Here is a 22,149-nt window from a genome sequence, read left to right as displayed (position 1 = left end):
TTTGTCTTGTTTTATATTTTGTTATGCTGGGGCGTTTTCAAACTTCCTTTGCAATATATGCTTTGATCAGTGTCCTACCGTAACCTATAGTTGACAGCATATACGTCATCTCATTGGTTTTCCTGCCACCTGTTTTTATTTGTATATTTTCTTATTTTTCTGAAAAGTTCTATACGTATAAAATGACTGCTACATTTTCCTAGAAAATCTGCATGAACCAGCGTTCGTTTTGTATTTTTCTAATCTATACATTGATTCGATATGGTTCTGTGATTAAGGAAGTGTTTCTTACATAGCATCAACAGTTAACCTAGTAGTTTTGTTGTTTTTGAACAGGATATGGGTTGCGTATATACATGTTAGTGAACTATATATACAATTAGTCGTCAAGTTTAAATACAGATATAAGTCTGAAGGTATGTAGTTGCATCTTTGTACTTTTTCCATTTTTCTAATAATTTTATACGACCGGAATATTACCTTTTCTAAATATATAGTGATATACTAATGAACTTAGAAAAGATTATTAAGTCATATTCTTCTCGATACTATAGTATTTTAATTACAAATATTACATTAAGATGTTTCTTTTCTGGAAAAAAAATAATTGCATGTTAACCCATGCTTGGATAAATAAAGAATTAGAATCACAGAGCGCGGGTTCCCCCAGTCTTAGTAGTCAAGTCTATTATAATATGTAAATTGTTATATCTAACTTACTTTTAAAAGATCTTTATTGTCGATGCATGCGCTCTTTTATGTTTCCCGTTGTCAAAATTAACAGACAATTACCAATTTTAAGTATTTGTTTAGTTCAAAATAAATGAAAGTCCTATTTGTGACATCAATTAACACAAGTGTATTAAGCTTGAAATGTTTAATGACTTTTTTGCATTTCTAATAAAACTGGTTTTCCTTATTTATAGACATGAATAACGAAAATCGACAAATATATCTGGTTTAATAAAAATGGCTGACCAAATTAAAGTATTTACTATTTCAAACAAGTCACGAGATATACAAAAACAAACAAATAAAGCTACCAAAGCGAGAGACGAAACATTAAAGCATGATCAACCTGCCGATAACAACAAGAGTAAGAATGCAGTCGATAATGATTCAGAAGAGACCAAAGCAAATCGACGTTATTCGAAATTTACAGCCAAAGTATTTCCAGCTAAGACAACGAAAGGGAAAAATGTATCAGGTCTACGAGTTGTTTTGCACAACACTCTGAAACCAAAGGTGAGCTAAATATTGTCCATTGATAAGAGTTTACGAATTTGAAAAAATACAAAGTTGCGGCATTAACAAGATTATCAATAAATGGACATGTACAACATGAATTCGCTTTGTTCTGTTAAATTAAAAGTAGATCATTATTAAAATAATCAAATCGTATTTTTTTATTTAGAGATTTCATATAAAAAAGTAAAATTGCAAAAATAAAGAACTCCAAAGAAAATTCAAAGCGGAAAGTCCTTTATCAAAATGCAATAGCAAAAGCTCTAACTATATTATAAGAGACAATTACTATCGTTCAGCTTTGATCTCGGTAAATTTTGAACGCATGCAATACTTCAGTTCTTGTGTGTTGCCTTGGTTTGTAAATCCTTAATCGAGTTATGAGATTTGAACATCAAAAACTAAATTTGTCGAATTCTACTTTCAGGATGGTACAGGGATTGAACTGTTATTTGCTGTGAAGAATAAGATGAAAACAGTAGCTTTAAAACTCATCGACAACGGAGCTGATATACATTGTCTTGATCAAGTACTATTTCTAAATACAAATAAGAAAAATTACAACTTTAAGTATTTATTCTCCGTACAATATGATACTTGTTTACAAAAGTTATGTAATATATGATTTATTCACATCAGTAATTTATATATTTTAAGCCATAAAGAAGAAAAAAGTTTCGCCTATCACATTGACAAAATATACTTTAAGTTTACTATAGATCATAACAGAAAATATAAATATTTTGCTCTTTAAATATTAACAATGTTTTCCTTTGTGTACGTATTTGTTCACTTGTTATCAGTTGGCAGTTGACAGTTGGTTAAATGTATAGTCGATATTGAACGAATTTTATTTGTAAATTGGAATTTAATAGATAAATTGACTGCATATTATGTTACATCAGTAAAATTTCTATAGAAGTTATTTAAATCATAATAGATGCACTGATTAAAGACATTTGCATTATAAATTCATAATTAAAGAAAAACTTCCTTATACATGTCAAAATTCGTTTCAATGGTGTTCCTCGAATAACTACTGGCTTACTTATTATAATACTCGATTACATTGCCCTTGCAAATTGTTGATAAGTTAGCCAACAGTATTGCGTTCAATTTGTAAAACAACTATGACGTATATATTAAAATTCTGTTTTAGAGTTCAGATACGTATTGTGTGCTTGTAATATTGTAAATAAACAGCCACCATCAAGAAGATGATACGTTAAAATACTATCGATGATATTAATTATTTCAGACAAAAAGTAATGTAATACACTATGCAGCCTTAGCAGGATATGACGATTTGATTTTACAATGTCTTTCCAAAGGTACCAGTGTACACATCCGGGATTGTGTAAGTTATTCGTATTGTAAACAAAAAAGGGGAAAATCATCTAATATTTCAGATTTTTTTATTTTGTTTATTATATAGGGGAAGATATGCGTTGTATGTTTCTGAGCACGATTAACCCTTCAATAATTGTAATGGAATTAATAGCAATATTTTCAATTTTAATATCTTTACGAATAGATTGGGTTGAAACTATCACCATCGTCCAACAATAGTTCATGTGTTCGCTTTTGAGATACAACTAGACAGCAGTTTTTATTTTGTAAATTCTGAGGACATTTGGAATCAATGTTAAATAACAATTAAAAAATGAAATAAAGTAAAGAAGTCTCGTAACCACCTAAGGTAGTGATTGATTCTACAAGGTACATGTGACCTCAGTGAAGACCTAATCTGCTGAAATCTTTTCTCGAATAACAAATATCAATGTCAGAGAATCCGATATAAAATCTGATTTTTTCGTTGTGGGCAGATTCAGATTTTAAAAAATGCAGTAAAGGTCATGGCCGGCCCAAATTAACAGAAATGTTGTATTTTAAAGCTAATCGCATAACATGTATAAACATAACTGGAGCACAACAATACCGGCTTTTGGAACGTGCAACATTAATGTCTTTTAAGAGTCTAAATGACCAAATTTCTTCAAAACCATTATATGGGACAATCAATGCAATTAACTAAAAACCTCGATCCTAATGGAGTATCAAACAATAACATTAAAAACCTCAGGAGGTAATAACCTTTGTGTACTTGTACGTTATGAAAAGAAGTTCAACATTTAACTTCAGCAGATGAATGATTAATCAAATTTCTAGTCTATGTCCGTCAGCTTACCATAGCTAAGGTTCATTGTTCACTGTCCCCGACAAATGTGGTAATTCGTGATTTAGGGTTACGATTCAATCTATCTCCACGATACATGTCAGTACTAATAGTAATCAAAGGTACCAGGCTTATAATGTATACGCCAGATGGGTGTTTCGTCTACATAAGAGTCATCAGTGACGCTCAGATCAATATAATTATAAAGCCAAACAAGTAAAAAAGGAGCATTGAGGACCTACAATTCGAAATAGTTGTACCAAATACGGCTAAGGTAAACTATGCCTGGGATAAGAAAATCCTTAGTATTAAATGTTAAAAGCAAACATGGAATGTTTTATTACTTATTGATTGCAGTGTATACTGTTGAGAATGTTATATAATATAATATGCCTGATTTGTTGAAATTTCAATCCATTCATAATCAAAGATTAGTACATATTTACAGGTTTTATTCATTATAGCAACTTTACAAAAAGGACTTTATCCGGGGTTAATTTTACTCCTTTACTGATTATATTTTTGATAGATGAAAGACTTTTGATAGGAGTTAAGATGGACAAAAAATCCTAGATTCATGATTTTTAAGTCATTAACATATTAATCTTTAACTGTAAAATTCTCATGATATTCTCAGTGTGAGCATCATACGTTCATTCATGCATGTAATAAGCTATATAGTGAAATTTAACAATAGGAAAAGATCGGGAATAAATGAAAATACAGCAATGAAGTCGCACATCTATTTCTGACTTTTAACAGCATATTATAAATAACGTGATTCAGAAAATGATTCTTTCTTTATATTGTAGAACGGAGATACAGTGCTTCATAAAGCTGCACGTTCGGGCAATGAGACAACCATTGTCGCCTTGGTGGCAAATGACGCATATGTTAATGCCTTGAACTTGGTATGACTTTTACTCCTAAAAAATAAATTCACAAAAATACTGAACTCCGAGAAAAATTCAAAACGGAAAGACCCTAATCAAATGGCAAAATCAAATGATAAAACACATCAAACGAATGGACAAAGACTGTCATATCCCTGACTTTGTACAGGCATTTTCAAATGTAGAAATAGTGGATTGGACCTGGTTTTAACTTATAAAAAAAGGGCTAGTGATAAATCGGAATGAGAAATAACAAGGGACAAAGTTTTGTTTCATTAAGAAGTTAATTTTATATTTATGAGATTTGAAATTACATATTTAAATTAAATGTTACTAATGATCTTTAAACCAATTGTTCCTTATTGCATTTATGATTACAATATGACTAACTAGCCCACTGATATATAAATATTTTAGCAAGGTCAGACTCCTTTGGAGCTAGCTGTTATGAAAAAGCATGTGAAGGTTATCGATGCTTTGTGTCTGTTTGGAGCAGATCTTGTCATGCAAGACTGGGTAAGAATAAACTGCATTTTATTAATTCAGAAATTTCTTATATTTTGAAAAGTTACATTGGTGCTTGATAGAGAAATAAGGTTGTTCCATTATCATTTAGAAATTAAAAAAAAATAAGGTAACAAAAATTCAATCCTTTTACTAATTACCAAACTACATCATTGTCCTTACAAACACCACAACAAAAAACTCCCTTTCTTTTATTTTTTAAAAAAACTTCTAGACAAAACCGATGATTTTGGCTTTTAATTGATTCCGTTTTAATTAAGCAACATGCCAGCACGGAATGCTGCCATGAATTTCTTTTGTTACTTGAAAATAATATTTTGAATGAAGGGTTAAGTTGATTTTGAAATAAATCTTTCGAGATATTTATGAACACTTCATTGATATGGAAGACAACTGTGAAACCAATGTTATAAACAGCAACATATTTGTTTATTGTGAAAGTAAAGGGAATGGAGGTGACTATATCGTCCTTATTTTGATTATTTTCTAAGGTTATAGAATTAATATTGTTCATGAAGATATAATAACAAAGTAATTGAGATATAAGAGAAATTTGAAAACCAATATCTTATTGAATTATAAAAACTGAAAAAAATGTATAGTGCGTTTGTGTGGAAAACACCTTTGTGAACTCAAATGAGAAATTAATTTTCGAAATATTAGTGGCAAAAACGATGAGGATTTAATTAAGAAAGGTAGCTCCTCTTACAAAAATGTAAATTTGTTACATGTATTAGAAATTTAATTGCAAACACATTATTCCCCCTTAGTTAACCGAAATAATTACGTAAACAACTATTTCTAGAGTGAGACACATAGTCCTTAGCATGTTACAATTTCCTTAAATATACAAAAAAAATGTGAAAGCCCTACTGATATTGACAGGTGAAATTCAATATCATAGTGGGGTCCTATCTTGCATGTAACGATATAAAAGTTGTGAGTAAAAAAATTAAAGATGAATATTAAACAAGTAGGTTTTCCGTTAAAATGTACACAGGGATAATGTCAGTTTGAACTTAATTTCAAAATAAAGGCAACAGTAGTATACCGCTGTTCAAAACTCATAAATCCATGGACAAAAAAATGTTCATATTTGTTGCATATCAATCGATTCCTGTTGGTATTTAAAAGCGTGCTGTTTTCAATTTTTTATTCCACTGGCTTGATACCTCTGCTGGTGGACTATCAGTCCCCGAGGGTATCATCAGCTCAGTAGTTAATACTTAGGTACTGACATGATTAAACAAACTTTACAAAAATTGTCCGTTTATAAATTTTGAAATTATTAAGAAACTGAGGTTTCAACTCCCTCAGGCAAAGTTGGCTTTAGATGGATTTTGCTATTTATTTTAGTTTTTTTTTTTCGGCGGTTTCGGTACTTATACATCTTCGGATTTCAAATGTTTGGCTTTAAGCGTTCCTGATGAAGGTAAATCCAGAAAAGCGCTTCAGACGCAAGAAATTATTAAACGTGTTGTTTTTAATTTTTTAAAGAAAGGTAATATTTTGAAACCATATTTCACACTAGTATGATTTTCATAATCCAAGAAGGGGGTATTGCATCGCAAAAAAAATACTGCATTATTATTTATATACCTTTTTTGGAAATTTTACCAGCAATGGTTAGAAGAAACAATACAGTCAAAGAAAATGAGAGATCAAGACATTGTTGAGACATTCAAGAGGCAAAACTGTCGTGTTGCTGGTTATAAGCATGGGTACAAATGATGTTTTATCATTCTATATATATATATTTGTAAAAAAAAATTTCGAGATCAAATTCTTAATTGATGTCAATTTACTTTCTATATTAACATTCATCTACCAAATAGAAGCAACTACATTGTAATGCATTATTGTCGATTTTCAGTTAAAGTTCAATGAGCCAAAATCGTATGCAAAAAATTTCAAAAACTTCGATACGACCAATTTTCTGTACCTTGACCAAAAATGTAACATAACCGTTGAACAGCTCTGTAGTAAGACAAACAACCTTACCTGCAGCATCACAAACAAATAAATTCTTTTTATTTTACTTTTTATGAAAACATGGCATTGCAAATGCATATTCTTTTATTGGTATACATTTCGGGGGCTTTAATAGCTGACTATGCATTATGGGATTTGCACATTGTAGAAGATCGTTGGGTGACCTATAGTTGATAATTTCTGTGTCATTTGGTATCTTGTGGAGAGTTGTCGCATTGGCAATTATACCACATGTTCTTTTTATATTATCCGAAACACAAAAATAATATTATTAAATTTTTTTGCTTCTTAGTGGCATAAAATTCGCTGTTAAACACATTGAAGCTGAAAGTGATATGGATATGAAAAAATTAGGAGTGACACTTTTGTCACAGAATATCCAACATCTACCATACTTCATCTACTGTTCCAAAATTCATGTAGAATACACGAATATCCGGCAGTATATCAGTGAAGGCGAAGAGTTGTTCAGTGATATATTCGAATGTAAAACATGGGGATTTTCTGGAACTACAGTAACTTTGAAACTAAAGCTTAATGGAGTTCCAAAGAGCAACGAAACCTTGAAAGCCATTTCTCCTGATGGAAATGTCGCACATATCGACATCTCTTCTCGGTTTAAAAGGAAAAACGTATGTTAAAGTTATTGTTTATAAGGAAAATTATTTTCTAACGTATACTAGTCAATATATCGATTCACAGTTACCTTCTTACATAGTATATAAAAAGCAGTTAACTTTCAGATAATTTAAATTTTCTTTATATATATATATAAATAAGACAACACGGATAAAGGTCTCAACATCTAACAAAGACACAAGAACACTGCATGCTAGTTATTCATCACCTGCAATGCTTTCTAAGGTTATATAAAGTAGCAATTTTACTACTATCTGTCCAGTATATAAATATTATAATACAAACCTACTGCTCCAGATGCTCATTTCGGCAGTAATTGTCAATTGCCACTTGACTATTTTATCACTAATAATTCTTTGAGAGTATATTTCAATTGTCTCTTATTGAGAATAGTTCGTGTCGTGATGTACACTTTTTGTATGCTTTTTTTTACTCAAATAACATTCAGTTCAACATTTTACCCATATTATACAATTAAAACTTTTCATTCAACAAAAACATTACAAAAATACTGAACTCCCAGGAAGATTCGAATCAAAAAGTCTCAAATGGCAAAACCAAAAGCTCAAACACATCAAACGAATGTATAACAACTGTCATATCCCTGCCTTGGTACAGACATTTTCTACTGTAGAAAATGGTTGATTGAAACTGGTTTTATAGATAGGTAAACTTCTCACCTGTATGACAGTCGCACCAAATTCCATAATGTTGGCAACGATGTGACAATAGATTGACAAAAATAATATTGAAAAAAGTCGATAACAATGTACATGCCTTAACCTTAAAAATAAGTCTGACAGACTATAGGATTGAACATGATAATAAATTCATAAGCCATCTTTAACATCGATCAATCTAACGGACTTTAAAAATCTAGATTATAGTGTTCTCTATTCTACTGATGAAACTAAACTTTGGTTGATTAAACCAATTTAGAAAACGAACTTGTACGACATTAACTATACTTTTTGTCCTTTTTAGTTGATAGGCTGTTCGTAGTTTTTGTTTAAAGTGTGGGATTTTCAAATAAAAATTTAACTACGAGCATCACTGAAGAGATATTCATTGTTGAAATGCGCATCTGGTGAATTTAGTGCTTTAACGGTTTATTGCACTGTTTCTTGTTATTGCTGGAAGAAATCTTTGTTAGTAATAATCATTGATTATGTTTTTGGTCGTTGCAGTACACCGATGTTACTGTAACTGTCAACATCAAACGTGGTGCAGTTATTTCATTCATGTTTGTTACCGTTGTACAACCAGAGGTATTCAGCATCTTGCATGAGTCGGTGATCATTCAACCGAAGATGGAACCAGGTGCTGAACTAGATATACCCAAGGACACTTTTGATTCTCCCGGACATCTTCTGTTTAATGTAAGATATTTGCTAATAATTATCATAGTGCAGCATTTAAAAGACTGTTGTATTGTATTGCTTCTTACTGCTAAATTTTGTATTTAAACATTCGCAAATATTTAGAAGCGTCTTTTTTGTATTTATTGATATATAGAGTGATCGTAACATAGTTTTTGTAAAATCATGTTTTCTTCAAATTATTGGTGTCTGCGTGATTTTCAGTAATAAAAGATTATAAAAAAAAAATCGAAATCACATCCTGAATTAAGTCATTGTGTTCAAATTAGAATTTTTTTTTTTTACACTCAATCAATTCAAATTGCTATGTATGTATCAGTATTAAATATTTGTAACCGAATCTCACACATAAATGTGCACTAGAGGTCTTTTCCATCAGGTCAGAATTCTGGTTCAATTTGATGTTAAGATATATAAATAAAGGCAACAGTAGTATACTGCTGTTCGAAAGTCATAAATCGACTGAGAGAAAACAAACCCGGGGTAACATTTTCAAAAGTACAGCATTTCAACTGAACACAATATATATGTATATAGATAGATAATTGTTTAAGATCTCTTGGTTCTACTTTTGTACAGGTTTTGGAGACAAAAGATGTAAATATTGCAGTTGCAGATCCGAACAAGGAAGTGATACTGGTTACAAATATCATTGATATTTCCATGAGTAACCATCAGCAACCTAAAAAACCAATCGACATAAAGTTACCAACGCATTCGATGATAAACGACGACAATGAAGTAGTTATATTAACGTCGTCAAAAGAATATCCAGAGGAAATAAAAGATTGGAAAATTATTGCTGCTAAAAGAGATAGTCGACATAGAAGTGCTTCTTTCAAAATCACACACTTCTCTATGTAGGTTTTATGTAAATGCTCATCAAAGATACTTGTAAACTCATTGATTATTTGAATAAGCTTAATCTTACAGATTATCAATTTTACTACGTAGTAAAATATTCATAATTTTTAATCCAAAAAAAAAACATATAACTAAAATTATTTGACGCGTGTTATCTACAACTCATCTCATTTCATCAGTGGCGTTCGGTCATAACAGTAGAAATTCCAAATCAAATACGACGTTGGCGAGCATTAAAACACAAATGTTAGTTTGTCAAATACGGATAAGGCAATCCATGTATAGTAGCAAATACGGAAATGAACATATCAAGTATACCATGCCATTACAGAAGTCTGATAATTGGGCTGGCGAAACCCAATAAGACGTTGTCTTCTTTCATCATTTATACTATTGATGAACTTTTATTGTAATAATGAGAGCAGGATTGTTGAATTCACTTAACCGGCCATTTAGGTTCAAAATTAACTATGATGTGTTGTGTGATCACATTTTCGGCTCGTTATTTCTAATGAGAAATACATAAAAACGAAAGGTAAATAAGGTTTTGTTTGGTCGTGAATATTAATAAAGGTAAGGCTAATTAAATAACAAAGAGACAGCACCCTAGCAACACAAATGACAAAATGAAATAACATCACAATTCCATGACCATAAAAAAGAAGAAGGAAATGTAAAAATAGACAAATTGAAAAGTGTTTGCTTCAAAGGAAACTGTTCTGTGTGTATAAATTTAGAATGAAACAGAACATACCAATGGAGTTTGATATAAAGACAAGTAATATATCAAAAACACCATTCAATCCCCGTGTCTTTCGTCTGGTTATGGTAAACTGGGTTGGAATTAATTTATATCATTCATTTAGTTCAGTTGCAGTCTGGTATAAATAATAACTTGCATTTTTCTTTTTAGAAGAGTAACTTTATTTGAAACGTTTATATTTTGTTGATATTTATTATTTCTTGAAATATTTAAATGAAGGTAGTTATTCCAGTCAATGCAGTCTATTTTCACTTAAACTAAATAATTTGATTTTAGGACGCCCATTTCGGAGACTGCTGAATGATCATTTTTTTGTCCTTTTTTCTAGTGCTTAACTCATCCCCCCGTTGAGTAATCTTTGTCCTATAATTTTAACTGACGATCGTCCCATTATAATAAAGATGTGTACTTACTTTACTTGTTTTCTCTACCGTAACTGTGTTTATACATATAGTCATGGATACACAAACATTGTTATAAGATACAGATCTGTAGAAACACCAGAGGAAATTTGTTATGTCATCATGTCACATATAATATTATTAATTCATATGTCTTTCTTTTTAAGTGTAACTATGAAAAATTCTTAAGTGCAATATCTATAGCAAGAAATAAAGTATAAACATGCATTAAAACTCGTTTATAATTAAAAAATTCGCAAGCATTCAACGATAGAATATGTACCCGTTGTATACCCATCAATATAACGTGCGTCGTAAAACAAACTAATCGGTGACTGTGGAACAGAAAACCGAGATGGATGATCTATGGTGTTATCCTTTTACATCAATTCCTAGATACGTCATAAAGCGGATTTCTATATGTAAATAGATATAGGAAGATGTGATATCAGTGCCAATGAAACAACTCTCAATCCAAGTCACAATTTATAAAAGTAAACCATTATAGGTAAAGATACGGCTTTCAATACGAAGCCTATGCCCACACCGAACAGCACGCTATCAAGGGTCCCACCATTCAAACGGGAAAACCAACGGTCTTATCTACAAAAAAAACGAGAAACGAGAAACACTTATGGACCACATAAACAAACGACTACCACTGAACTCCAGATTCATGACTTCGGACAGGTGTAAACAATTGCAGCGGGACTAAACGTTTTAATGGTACAAACCTATTCCCTTTTCTGAAACATTAGTATAACATCACAACATAGAAAGACACACTATCAAATATCAATTGGAATGACTTAACTCAATCCAAAAACGAAGTGACACAAATAAACACACAATGAAGAATGTTTTGTTGCAATGTCTCTGACTTATAAAAAGGCAATAGCATATAACATTGCTACTATATAACTTTAAATTCCTCAGAGAGGTAAGAAAATGTAAGAAGTAATTAACAGAGCAGTGTTCATATTCTTATCTCATTAACATGTTTTCGTCCTTATTATGCCTTTATTTGCCATTGGATATCAAACAGCCAGCCATCCATCCATTCATCAATCTGTTTATCAATTTATACGTTATACTTAAAAAACTTGGAAAACGTTTCTTTTTGTTTTTTTTGTAGATTTACAGGTGTAACAAAGAAAAAGGTCGATACGGATATGATCGGCGTTTGCAAGGAGATCAAAAAAGCTTTGAACAAAGAACGAAAAATCGAGTTCTTTGCACTAGCAAAAGCAATTTCCTGGGACGAATACGCAATTGTTATAGAATGTGCATTAGAGAGGAAGTCATCAAATAGAAAGAAAGCTTGGGAGAAAGCACAGTATGAGATTCAAGCAGATAATATGTACCATACAGTCCAGATAAATCAGTGGTTTCGGGTAAGTAGTCTACCTGATTTACATGTGAGGTCAATTGGTCAATCCTGTCCATTACTGATAATACTGTGATATTTGTGGGAAAATATATTTGTCAACAAGTTTTCACTATATGCAGTGACGTAGCTTGCATGTATGCTCAGATGCTCAAGCATCCACATCATTTTGACAAAAAAAAAATTAAAATAAAATAGCAGCAGTTTAACACGGAAGTATCCAAATGTAACAAGGCTTCAGGATATGAGGATAACGTCCAGTCATTTTCGAAGCAGTATATGCCTGGTCTTTCATTAGGATATTAATTTAGTTTGATAGTTGAATCGCAGAATAGTGTTTCAAGTTAACTTTTGTTCGTAAAAATAGTCTATGTCATCGGCTAAGGCAAGCGGAGAGGACTGATACGCAGACCCGTGGACATGTTTCATCTGAAATTGAACCTAGTGGAGTGATGGCTTCTCATTTGACTATAGCAACTAACAACTAAAACACCATATCTGATATCGTTTCTAGCGACATTGTAAACGACGTGATAAAAAAAAACAATTTGTAATAGATCGTGATAAGTCCTAAGCTTATGAATTCCCGTTTCTATCTAGGTTCAAATACTAATTTTATTTTCATTCAGTAAAGAACAAAGATCCAATGTTCCCCGCCATGCACATTACATGTCATATTTTATCTATCAAAGGGCAAGGAACAAGGGAATAACTAAACAAAACCTTTTGTTTTTTTTTATTTTTTATTTTCAATATCTAAAGAGAAATAAAAGCTTCACAGCAAATGAAATGGGATTTCCATTACAATTGATATTTCAAAGGGTCATTATTGGTTAAAAATATTTGATTACGAATTATTTTCCAAATTGTCAAAGACATTGCTTATGATATGAGTTTGACTTTCACTTAATCTGACACTTGAAGAATTGTACACATGAGAGTGCTAACAAGACCGGACGATCGGACGCCCGGTATTTTTATGTCTCCTGCATGCGTTTAGCTCAGTAATAAAAAAAAAACCAAGGTTGTAGACTCAAATTCCTGGAAAGAGAAGTCACTTGTCTTCAGTTCCTATATTCCGAAGTTCCTAAATTATACAAAAGTGCCGCTGTAATGGGGTATGTTAAACGGTTTTTGATATGTCAAATAGAAGATTGGGTGGGAAACTTTACATCAAATATTTATGAATTGAATGATGGTAGTTTCAAGGAAACAATAAAATTTGGTTAAAAATATAAATATATGAATTGGTGGGTATTTTGAATTTAAACAAAAATCTAACTAGTGTCGGATTCTGGGGGAGTACATGTGCTTAAATAAAAAATATTTTTCTGCACAAAAAGGTCCAAAACATTTTTCGGCTCGCTCTGCTCGGCAAAACATCCACATCATTTCAACCCTGGCTACGCCACTGATATGTAAAGGTAGATATCAAACACAGCGTTATGTCTAAACTAGAGGCTCTTAAGAGCCTGTGTCGCTCACCTTGGTCTATGTGCATATTAAGGATGTCTGCTGCTCAAAATCAAAATAACAAGAATCATTCAAACTATGCATTAATTGATAGGGCTGATATGTTAGTTAAAAAAAATAATATAAAAAAAAATTTTCGTGTCCAGTTTTTTTGTGGCAGTAACATCTTTACGTCCACAATAACATGCATTGGAAAATCAGCCGTTTTTTCATGAAAGGGTGGCCTTGTTTGAAATACAATAAACATTTAATGTAACTACATCAATCCATTTTTATTCCAATGACAAGCAACAATATATGTTCAAGTTTAACAATGTTGGAATTTTTTTTACAATACTGATAGTGATCTATTCTATTTTTGGCATGGTGATGGTGATGTGTTTGTAGATCTTACTTTACTGAACATTCTTGCTTCTTACAATTATCTCATTATCTCAATTTATAATGAACTTGGCCCATTAGTTACAGAGGAAAATATTTTGTTAAAATTTACAAAAATTTTCAAAATTTACAAAATTATTCCAAATTGACCATAAAGAGCAATAACTCCTTAAGGGGTCAACTGACCTTTTGAGTTATATTAACTTATTTGTAAATCTTACTTTGCTGAACATTATTGCTCTTTACAGTTTATCTCTATCTATAATAATATTCAAGATAATAGCCCCAAAACGGTATAATTTCCTTAAAATTACCCATTCAGGGACAGCATTCCAACAACCGGTTGTCCGATTCACCTGAAAATTTCAGGGCAGATAGATCTTTACCTAATAACCCATGTCAGATTTGTTCTAAATGCTTTGGTTTCAGAGTTATAATCCAAAAGCTAACGACAGACGATGACGACGACGACGGACGATGACGAAGACGACGGACGATGGACGACGGACGCAAAGTGATGAGAAAAGCTCACTTGGCCCTTCGGGCTAGGTGAGCTAAAAGGGAATAACAAAAATACATAATTTGAAGACACATGTATAATGGAAAAGTCCGTTAAAACTGAGAAAAAAACACGCTTTATCAATGAACGAAACAAGAAAAAAGTGTGTTATTTTTAAATTGGTACAGGTATTTTTTGACGAAATGTTTTTGTTAAACCTGGTTTACAGCAAGCTGAAGATCCCAGCTGTATGACAGTTGTTTCTAGTTCCGTTATATAGACATCAAATAAGTGAGCAAACTTATCAGACAAAATAGGTTAATATGACAATAATTGGGATCCGGTGATCAAAATGGTCAAACCTTCCCATAGGAACTCCCTTTGCGACTAAAACTCTTGACACTTTTACTATGAAAGTTTCGTGAAAAATAATATCCCAGACTGGAAAGTTTATATGCACTACTATTTTATTCAAAGGTAAAAATATAGTGTTATGCGGCATATTTTCAACATTTATATGCCATGAACTTCTATTAAAGTTTGAACATATACTAAAATTATATACTACCCTTACCTTAATTTTTGGACCTCCTAAGAATTAAAAGTTTAGGCGCTACCATGTTTTCCATACTGGTTTCATTCCCAAGTGATATATTTATGAGATGAAACACAAAGATCATAAATGGAACCAGTTCGTTAACAGATCAACATATCTATGAATATTATATATCTCCCCAAAGGAGGCGTGGTATGAGAAACAACTGTATTTACAAAGTGCAACCTAAACATAATCACAGACATAAAACCAAACTGACTAAAAATTCAAATAAACATTTAAAGTAATATAATTAATTAACAAAGACGCCAACAAAAAAGGTATAATGGATAGTAAATCTGACACTGACGTAATAAAAATAATAAAAGAATAAAATCAGGAATTGATAAGACAGCAAAACATGTTGTGCTTACCAGTAATATAAAGAAGTGTTTAACTATTTCTTTCTTCCTTCTAGTAATTGCAGAGTGGATAGCACGTGTCTTCTTAAGTATATTTTGAAAGAAACTAACTCTGTTTTATTGAATTGACTATACTGTTACAATAATATAATTTTTGATATAACGCGTCTTCTGATTGGCTGACGATGTTTTTTTCTATTTGCACATATTTACAATTTTGTCATGTGACCGTGACGTCATCAACGTTTTTTCATGATTGTCTCCGGCTGAAAATAAAATTTATAATTAAAATATGAGGAATGACTGTAATACGCAGGTTATTCAGCTTGCACTACATTTTTTTTATGTTATTTCTTCATAGATAGAAAAAATATTACAGTCATTTTATTTCATTATACTGATATGTGACAAGAAAAATATAATTGATTGGTGTTCCTTAAAATGTTACTGATTTTGTTTATATATGACAGACTATTTAATTTCACTTGTTGTTTTAAAGATTAAGTTTAGTGGGAATATAAATATCATAGGATCAGAGAAATCAGATACACAAAGGCTGATGTTTCATCCGAACAGAGATAATTACCAGACTTTCAAAATTGAGATATCAAACAGGATTAATCCTCCGATTGGTCGAATCCAAATTGAGCTGATAGAAGAGAAAGAACAGGAACCAATCATAGTTTTGAACAGTGTTAATTGTTTCAGAAGTAAAGAAACATTAATACCACAAGATCCAGTCACGACCTACACGAATCTGACATCCTTTTCTGTTCATCTTCAATCACCATCAGCTGTTAGTGAGTATGAATTTATTTGTTATACTAGTAGGTTTGTTTAGATTAAGCATTTTATAAGTTTACTGTCGAAAATTGTAGTCGTACTTGCGCGGTGAAAAGTTATTGTATCCTTTGCAAATACGATGACAAAACCTATATACCATTTCAACAACTGCTGATTCGTTAAAGCTATAAGAAGAAATAAAAGAAAATTATCAAATCTTTTGCCATAAACATTGTAGCTTTGTTTGAGCGAGTTACCGTTTGTGTAAAAATGTGAATGTTTTCTCCGATGTGTCTGATCAATCTACGTGATATGTTTTATTCATATTTGCATTGCCTTTAGACATTACTTTTTCATTTATAATTAGTCCTTGTGGCAACTCTATGAACGTCATGAAAGACAATGATAAATCAAATAAACAGAAAATTACAATCCGGAATCTGTCTGTTACTGGTAACCAAATAAAACTTATTCCCTTCAACCAACCAGATGTAAGGGTAAGATATAACTGTAGGACGGGAGAGTCAAGTAGACTATATTATAAACCAAGGTCAACCATTGAAGTAACTTACACGAGAAAACAAAACCAAGTATTGTTAGTAGTAGAAGATTTGAAAATCATAATGAACAAATAAAACAAAACGTACAAAATCATTATTAATACAGCATGTTATTTATATTTAAACCGTTTTTATTTATATTAAAAGATGAAGACAATCAACTGAGGAATACTCAACATTTGATTGATAATGACTGTAAGTTGCATTACATAATTATAGATATGTATTTTCACAAAACAAATAGTCTAAAGAAAAGGTTGTTCTATAATATTTACCATAATATACACTATAATTGGCAAGTATCCCCAATCTCAAACTTACTAGAAGGAGTGACAATTAGAAAATTAGAAATTAGGCTTTAAAGTTCGTTAAATGGTCGTCATATTGAATATTTAACACATAAAGCACGTTGTGTGAGGCAAAAAATAAGCATCTTTGAAATAAAAAAAACAAGTGGTCTTTAAAAGTGGAAGTTTGAAATAATATACAAAATAAAATAAGTGAATTAAAATGGGAAAAAGTGTACAGAATAAACTTTTAAGATAGAAAAACAAATAGTATTACCTTGAATAAGAAAATCCTATTTACTATTAATTCATACTTTGGAAACAGTTAATTTATAAAAATGACAATTGTTAAAATGCGTTTTGTTTTGTAGGTACAATTAACGTTCTTAAGATAAGTTCATTAATGCAACTAGCTAATAAACTTAACAAGGATGAAGCCCAGCAATTAGCTATACAGCTAAAGATGTCCCCAACAGACGTAGTAGCACTTGCTAAGGAACTACCTAAGATTGATGATTTACTACATGCAGTATTCTGGAAATGGAGAGGAAGGCGTCCATATTGCAGTCAAATTAACACTCTGATTGCCGCATTATTAAGAATTGAAAAAGAGGTCGAGGCTGAGGAAGTTAGAATGGCCCAGAAAGACGATAGGGAAATAAATTTCAGCTGGTAATTCAGTAGTAAAAGACTATCCCTTGCAGACTGATCATTCTTGATGTTGACATGATATTATCGATTATAATTTGATAATACTATTGTTTCAGCTCAAAATTTGCTTGTGATATTAATCAAAATAACTTGTAAAGGGACATCCGGTGTATAACACAAAGATCTTAAATGAACAATGCTAATGTTGTATGCGTTAGAACAATGAATTCTACAAAGTAAATTTTGTATTTTTAAGGGGGCTCGCGGGTCTAAATCAAATTTTTTATTTAATATAAGATTTCGCCAATTTTTTCTATAAATGAACTTTATCTTATACCTAATAGAAAAATAAAATAAAAAAGGGGGGTCACCGATCATTTACGCTCACAATCTGACTTCGAAAGAAGCATACATTTTTGTAAAGGTACTTTTTTTCTGTTGAACTAATAGGAGAAAAAGAGGTAATATCGAAATAAAAAACGAATTTAATTACAGAAATCGCTTAAATTTTACAATTATTTAGTTAATGTATAGCTTATTTGAAAACAATAATAAAAAATATAGGTCACCGATGAGTAAAAAAAGATATTTCAATTTTAATGACAAAAAAATAGCATTTTTGCACCAAAGGGAGATAATTTGGAGCTTTTTTCATGATATAAACATTTTCAAAGTCACCTGGGGCCAACACGAATTGATTGTTTGGAATAATTTTTGTACCACATGATAAAGTAACAACTACTAAAGGTAATAAATAAAATTTGTAATGAAAAATAAAAGTTTATTTTTTTTCTGAAAATCTTATACCCGCGAGCCTCCTTAATGGGTTTTTTTTTGGTAATAAGAATTACAAATTATATCAATTCAAAATATTTTTCAAATGAAACTCAGAAAAGTTAGTTAACTAGCTTTTTGCAACTGGAAACAAGGCATCTGTCCTAGCGAAAATATATGACATTTCTTTTTAGAAGTAGATATGCATTGCATTTTAAGATGAGATGAAACCTATCTTCCATCCCTCAATAGAGTTCAAAATAATATGTATTATTTATGTGTCATAACTGTAAATTATTTATTTATGTCTGTCAATATTAACAACATCTTCTTTAATTTCGACACAGAAATAAACATTGTATTTCTAATTGAAGTTGTAAATCTACAAAGTGTTCGAGTATAAAGACATAAAATGACGAAATTGTTAATAGAAATAAACCAAGTGTTCGCCTTGTACATATTTGCGTGTTTAAAATTATTTCTGTGTTTATTATTCGTTTTTATTCTTGTATTTGCCTTTGTAAATTATAACTTTTACTGTCTATTGTATTTTTTGGGAATATCTATTTGACTTGGATCAGTCATTATTTTTTGGGGGCTATGGTAAGCTTTTTTGTATTCTCGTCGTTACTTTTTGCTAATGTGCTTTGCCTATATGCGTTTTTCTATTTCTTTGTTGACATATTTGTTTGTATTTTTACAGTGTTTGAAATTATAACACAATATTGACTGCTGTACCTTTATTTTTGACATTTAAACCTATTATGTCTGATTGTTTTGTTCACACATCTTTGTCAATATAACAGAAATATATGAGATTGTTTTGTTAAAACTTTCTGTACTAGATACACGCAGGTGGTCTAGAGTTTGACATTAGTTCGTACCCTTGTCTCCCAACGCAACCCATATGAAAAAACTACCTGTCTATGTTCAGACTCAATAACACAAAAGAGGCATGATATACCAACTGTAACCAAAAGTGAAAACTATGAAAAAACAGACAAGCCTACACAAGACTTCAGTTAAAACTGAAGTACGTATGTTAACATGGAAAAGGTTTAAACAATATCAATTTCGTTAAGTTTTCAAATTTTAGTTTATTCAATGAAACCATAATGATTAGGCTGTTATAATTAATATTTATATGGATAAAGTTTACGTCACTCCCTTGTGAACTTGCGATATATATATATATTTATATGAGTGTTCATTTATAATTGAGAACAAATTATTTTACTCAACAGAGTTAAAAAAAAAAAAGTATGACAAATTTGACGAACTCCTATTTAAATTCAAATTAGGATGACGTCCATGACAACTAACATTTCAAACGTCAGACTTTTTTTTCTGTAACTGAACAAAAAATATATAACCGTCATATTTGTAAGCTGGTATAGGTATTTTTCTAGAGTAAATACTGGGATATAAAACAAAATGGTTTTGTTAAAACTTTTTAAATCCAATGGACATTCATTAGACGGAATAGAAAAGGTATATGAATAGATAGAAGCCACAAAATTACATTTTCTTATTTTCGATTGATTATTATTATTTTATAATAATTCTTATTATTAAATCAGCATTTATTCACGTTCTTTTGCTCAAAACTTATAATAATGACATTCGCAGCATGAGTTTTGTAGCCGAGCTCAACTACCTTCCAAATATTTTTATTACCATGGTTATTTACTGTTTGATTCGTCAAATCTGTTTCACAGCAAACATGTTGCATTCTGTAATTCGTTTTTGTTTAAGACTTATATCGAGACTTATTACTGGAAGTATCATTCTAATGAGCGACAAAACACTCAAGTACGAGATGAGTTTACCGCCATAATCTTAAAAGATGGGCGAAAAATGTCAAAGGGATATTCAATCTCATAGGTTGATAAATCATCAATATAGAGAGGAAACTCCATTAAGAGCTAACTGGCAATTTCAGTCAGGTTGACACCTACATGTATATTGATCTTATTTTGCTGATTATTTTTTTTTTTTTTTTTTTTATAGTTTTCAAGATAATAGGCAATAAGGTGGTTAAAACTTTCATCAAAGAGCAATAACTCTAATAGAAATTATAAGTCTATTGTAGAGTGTAGTCATGACATTTGCAGATCTTGCCTCGCTGATTAGTTTAGCTATTAAAATTTCTTATGCATTTATAATTATAGTTTATGCTATAATCATTGTATGCAAAAATGCACAATAAATGAAAAAAATCGTGATTAAAGGGCACTGACTTTAAAAATAATAGATACCAGGATTAAAAATTTATATTTGCGCCAAATGCACGTTTCGTCAACAAAAGACTCAAATAAAAAATGTTAAAAAGGCCAAATAAAGTACGAAGTTGAAGAGCATTGAGGACCAAAAGGTTTTGCCAGATATAGCTACGGTAAACTATTCCTGAGGTAGCGAAGCCTTATTTAATTTAAAAATTCAAAGTGTTGTGATCAGTTCATTTAAAGTTATGACCATATCAATGATAATTCAGGTCAACACAGAAGTGCTGACTACTGGGCTTGTGATACCCTCGGGGAATTAAAATTCCACCAGCAGTGGCATCGACCCAGTGGTTGTAAATAAACTCATCATAGATACCAGGATTAAAACAATTATATTTGCACCAGACGTGCGTTTCGTCTTAAAGACTCATCAGTGACATTCGAATCAAAAAATGTTAAAAAGGTCAAATAAAGTACGAAGTTGGAGAGCATTGAGGACCATAAATTCTAAATGTTTCTATCATGTCGACTTATTTGTAGATCTTGATTTCCTAATAATTCTTTGAGCTGTGTTTGCGGTAAAAGGCAATTTTTAATGAAAAATGTGTTGTATATTGACAATAAGGCGCAGCAACCATTTGATTTTCTGGGGGGGGGGGGGGGGTATGTTTTTTTTTGGAAAAAAAAGTTTGTTGTCAGTTTTTGGAGAAAAAAATAATTTGTTTTTGATTCTGAGAAAAAAAAATTGTTTGTTTCACCCTCAGCTGCCACTATATGTAATGCTAAAATTAAAAGAAAAAAATTGTTTTTGACTTGTTGCGAAAAAAAAAATTTGTCCAGAAAAAAAAAACATAGCCCCCCCCCCAAGAAAATCAAATGGTTGCTGCCTAACTCACACAGTCGACTGCTTTTGCTCCTGTCTGATTTTATCTAACTTCAGTAGTTGTTTTCAAGATCATAAACAAAAAAAACAATCCCCCCTCCCCCCCCCCCCCCCCCCCGATGAATTATTTTAAACATGTTGGTCATTTGTGTCGGTAGACGCGGTTATCAGAAACATTTATTGAAAACGAAATACCTGGTGACTAAGTTTGGTAAGAATTTTTGCAGTAGTTTCAAATGACGACCTTTGTTAAAGATCATTGAAGATAGACAACGACGGACCACAGACGACATTTGAAAGGAAAAGCAAAAAACCTTCTTTTGACCATAAAAAAAACTAAAAAGAAAACGACTATAGTTAATCAACATTTAAAAAGAACATAAGATAGAACTAAAAGACCAATTAACACGAA

General features: G+C 31.1%; 1 protein-coding gene across 1 annotated transcript; it reads left to right on the top strand.

The window, feature by feature from the left end:
• Positions 1-290: 290 nt before the first annotated feature.
• On the top strand, positions 291-19,475 carry LOC143064946 (uncharacterized). The gene is made up of 14 exons (XM_076238178.1): positions 291-416; positions 927-1,245; positions 1,673-1,774; positions 2,504-2,602; positions 4,234-4,332; positions 4,732-4,830; positions 6,460-6,560; positions 7,124-7,463; positions 8,658-8,849; positions 9,429-9,709; positions 12,013-12,271; positions 16,074-16,374; positions 17,065-17,112; positions 17,576-19,475. The coding sequence occupies exons 2-14, from the start codon at positions 970-972 to the stop codon at positions 17,878-17,880; spliced, it is 2,502 nt and encodes an 833-aa protein (XP_076094293.1). The 5' UTR covers positions 291-416; positions 927-969; the 3' UTR covers positions 17,881-19,475.
• Positions 19,476-22,149: the final 2,674 nt, after the last annotated feature.

Source organism: Mytilus galloprovincialis, chromosome 2 (assembly GCF_965363235.1).
Source record: "Mytilus galloprovincialis chromosome 2, xbMytGall1.hap1.1, whole genome shotgun sequence".
Classification (NCBI taxonomy): Eukaryota; Metazoa; Mollusca; class Bivalvia; order Mytilida; family Mytilidae; genus Mytilus; species Mytilus galloprovincialis.
This window is presented reverse-complemented; position numbering and strand designations above follow the sequence as displayed.